The sequence below is a fragment of the Phodopus roborovskii genome, unplaced genomic scaffold (genome assembly GCF_943737965.1).
Source record: "Phodopus roborovskii unplaced genomic scaffold, PHOROB, whole genome shotgun sequence".
Classification (NCBI taxonomy): Eukaryota; Metazoa; Chordata; class Mammalia; order Rodentia; family Cricetidae; genus Phodopus; species Phodopus roborovskii.
The window spans coordinates 4,042,157-4,045,846 of record NW_026126638.1 but is presented as its reverse complement, the minus strand read 5'-3'; the positions used below and the strand labels follow the sequence as shown (position 1 = coordinate 4,045,846).

Genomic DNA, 3,690 nt, shown 5'->3' with positions numbered 1-3,690 from the left:
CAAGGGAACTGAGACGAGTGTGATTAATTCACAACCCTCCAACCGTCTTCCAACTCCTGGACCCACTTGGGGTTAAGCAGGGCCGCCACCCTCCAAAGAACGTTGACTTACGTTCTTTCAGGTCACATCACAACCAGCTATGGAACCTTGAAGGCTGTGGCTAGGGCAACCTCCGACTCAGGCATCATTTGTGAGGCTTGCCTCGGATGTGTTAGCTGCGCGGTTAAGGCCTGGTGTCTTAACGGTGGCTAGGGCAATCTGTCCGATTGCGAAGTTCTGGGTCTTTAGCTGGTTACTGTGCTCTGGCAGGATCCTTTTAAGGAAGTAGTCCTAGAACTCCACGGGGTTTCCCACAGTGGACCCTGGTGAACTGCCAACATTTGATTATTCACCAATCAGTTCCTGACGTTGCTAGCTCAATTGACTTCGTACTCTGACTTACCCTGACGCCCAGAGTCAATTCTGTTTATAAAGAAAAGCTATTCTGAGCTCTTCATCCTGTGGCCTGATAGGTTTCCGATCTTGAACCAACTTGTGGAAGCAAAGGCAATCCAGGCACTGATTCCATGTGGAAATCTAAACAGTGTGGGATGGAGATGAAGCCTGAGGCTTCCGGACAAGGTCGAAAAAGGAAAAACCAGGATGAAGTTGGGAAGGAGATGATCCCTGGAGCTTTGGGACAAGGTAAAAAACCGAAATACCAGGATGAAGGTGGTACCGATTTGGAGTTTGAAGAGCCCAGCAAGGCTCGAAAGAGGATATCTCAGGAACAGCGAGATCTAGAGCTTCTGAGTGAACAACCAAGCAAGGATCAGATACAGAAACGTGGAGAAGAGAGTCCAAGACAACTAAAACCCCTGGAGTGGGCCAAAGGTCCACAGGAGCAGGCTGTAACTGGGAGGAAGTCTGCTGATGGTGGCAAGGGCCGAAAGCGGCCCTATTGCGTCATGGAAGAATATGACCAACACCACCAAAGGGAGAAATACCAAAAGTTACTGCAGGACCTTCAACACAGTGATCATGTGAACTCTGACCCACACAGGGCTCACCCAACCCTTATGGATATCTTGAAGATCAAAGGTTGTGTGGAAGGGCACAGTCGTGGATCCAGAACAACTCAGTGTGATCTAAAACAATCTACTGTTGTTGCTGCAACAGAATGTCTCTCACCAGACAAAAGAGAAAAGCTGTGCTCTGAGAAATCTTCTGATACACAGAAGAAAGATGGAGTAAACCTTGAAGGAAGAAGGGGTCACCACTTCAAGCCTGACTTACTAAGAGCACAGACTCAAGTTTTCCTGCATAGTGGCAGCAGTAGGTCACTCCCCAACAAGATGCCAGTATCTATAGCAAAGAAAGAGCTTGTTACAGACCAAGAAAAAGGCAGAGGTATGGATGAAGTCCTTGATGTTACAGAGGACATGGAAAAGGAAATCAAGAATGCACTAGGTCCAGGACCCCAAGAGGAAATCTTAAGTAGTGCATTTAAATTGCAAATTACTAGAGGAGATATCCAGACACTAGAGAATGGTCAATGGCTCAATGATGAAATTATCAATTTTTATATGAATCTTCTGGTTGAGAGAAATGAAAACCAAGGCTACCCAACTCTTCATGTGTTTAGCACTTTTTTTTACCCCAAACTAAAACATGGTGGTTACAGTTCTGTTAAAAGATGGACTCGAGGAATGAATCTTTTTGAAAAAGAAATTGTTCTAGTGCCTATTCACCGGAAGGTACATTGGAGCCTGATAGTAATTGACCTAAGAAAACAGAGTATTGTATACCTCGATTCAATGGGACAGACAGGGCAGAATATTTGTGAGACCATCTTCCAATATTTACAAAATGAGAGCAAAACTCGAAGGAACATAGAACTGGACCCTTTGGAGTGGAAACAATGCAGTGTGACATCAGAAGAGATTCCTCAACAGCTAAATGGGAGTGACTGTGGAATGTTCACTTGTAAATACGCAGATTACATTTCTAGAGACCAACCTGTAACCTTTTCTCAGCAACACATGCCCATCTTTAGGAAGAGGATGGTGTGGGAAATCCTGCATAGTCACTTACTGTAACAACATCCACCTGGTTGCTATGGCACACCTGCACTTTTCCATCGATGTTTCTATATACCTCAAGCAAGATGGCTGAAAATATTTAAAACAGATACTGAGCTGTCTGGCATGGATAAAGCTCATTCTCTTCAATGTAGTCCTAACTTGGGGAGTCCTGCTCAATGCCATCTATAAGATGCATGTAGCTACTGCAAGCTTAGAAACTGCTGTTCAACCCACAGAAGAACACATCTTCAAAAAATATTGTTTTAATGCTGGGTTTAGTTTATGAATTTAGTTATGAATCTTCTTGCCCCACCCCATAAATGTTTATGTTTTCATTAATTTGTATGTAAACCTGGGCAGTTGTCATTTTCCAATAGTATGTAGTTACCAATTCTATTCCTTGTTTGAACTGTTTATTCCCGAAAGGTATGCCTATCACAGTGTCATTCTCTGCAGAAGATTAGGAGGGACATCAGCAGGAAGAGGAAGGAAGTGTTGATTAACATCTCTAATGCTGGACTTGTAACTGTTAAATTGAAGCTGGTGTGTGTGTGTGTGTGTGTGTGTGTGTGTGTGTGTGTGTGTGTATGTGTAATGTATTTCTTAAAACTTGAAAATAGTACAAGAAAGGAAAGTGAATGACACGGACTGATGCTTTTATGACCCATCATATTCTACTGGACTTGCATAGGATGTAAAACTGTGGCCAAGCTACTGACTGCTTGTCCAGGACTGTTAAGGAAAGCATCGTGGTTATTTAAAGACACATTCTTTCCCTGAATTAAGGAGACCTTTGTTTTGGAAGTTGAATCTAAACCACAGCTTTGCTAGTACTATATTGAAGTATTTGAAAAGTTTTATTCAATTTAAAGTTATGTTTTATTTTGTTTTTACTTAGTCCATTTCATATTTAGGGCTGATATTGCTAATTATACAATAATCCATTTTATATGTAATAAACTTGTATTTACCTTTTCTGTTCATTATCTTACAGTTGTGTTTATGCAATTTTTATTTAATAAAGTTTAAAGTTGTTCAGAACATATTTTTAAGATCTTGTGTTACAATTTTCTTCATATATTAAGGATGTCTACCTTTCTGAATCTATTTAGAGAAATATCTGATTTCTATCCTAAGTCTATTGATATGCTGTATTACATTTAACAATTTTCATATGTTTAAACAACTCAACCTTGCATCTCTGGGAGGAAAGAAACTGGATTGTGGTATATGATCTTTATAATGGGTTCTATTTTGTTAATAAGTATTTCAATGAGTTTTTGCATGTATGTTCATCAAGGAAAACGAGCTACCATTTTCCTTCCCAGTCTTTTGAAATTTAATACACCACATATCAGTGAAAAAAATTATTCATTTCTTATTATGAAAATGCATCATGATTAAAAATTACATTCTTTTTTTTCCATACAGGATTTCTCTGTGGCTTTGGAAGCTGTCCTGGATCTAGCTCTTGTAGAGCAGGCTGGCCTCAAACTCACAGAGATCCACCTTGCCTCTGCCTCCCAAGTGCTGGGACTAAAGGTGTGCACCATCAACGCCTGGCCGAGGATCTGCTCTCTTATCTTGGGTTATAGAGGGAACTTGGTTGAGCAAAGTCCAGCTTGAG

General features: G+C 40.9%; 1 protein-coding gene across 1 annotated transcript; it reads left to right on the top strand.

Annotated features, from left to right (window-relative positions):
• Positions 1 to 211: 211 nt before the first annotated feature.
• On the top strand, positions 212 to 2,330 carry LOC127212851 (sentrin-specific protease 2). Its single transcript, XM_051173039.1, has one exon. It carries the CDS (start codon positions 567 to 569, stop codon positions 2,076 to 2,078), a length of 1,512 nt encoding a protein of 503 aa, XP_051028996.1. The 5' UTR covers positions 212 to 566; the 3' UTR covers positions 2,079 to 2,330.
• Positions 2,331 to 3,690: the final 1,360 nt, after the last annotated feature.

Coding starts and splice junctions, on each gene's coding strand:
- LOC127212851 (XM_051173039.1), top strand. CDS start 567: ATGTGGAAATCTAAACAGTGTGGGATGGAGATGAAGCCTGAGGCTTCC.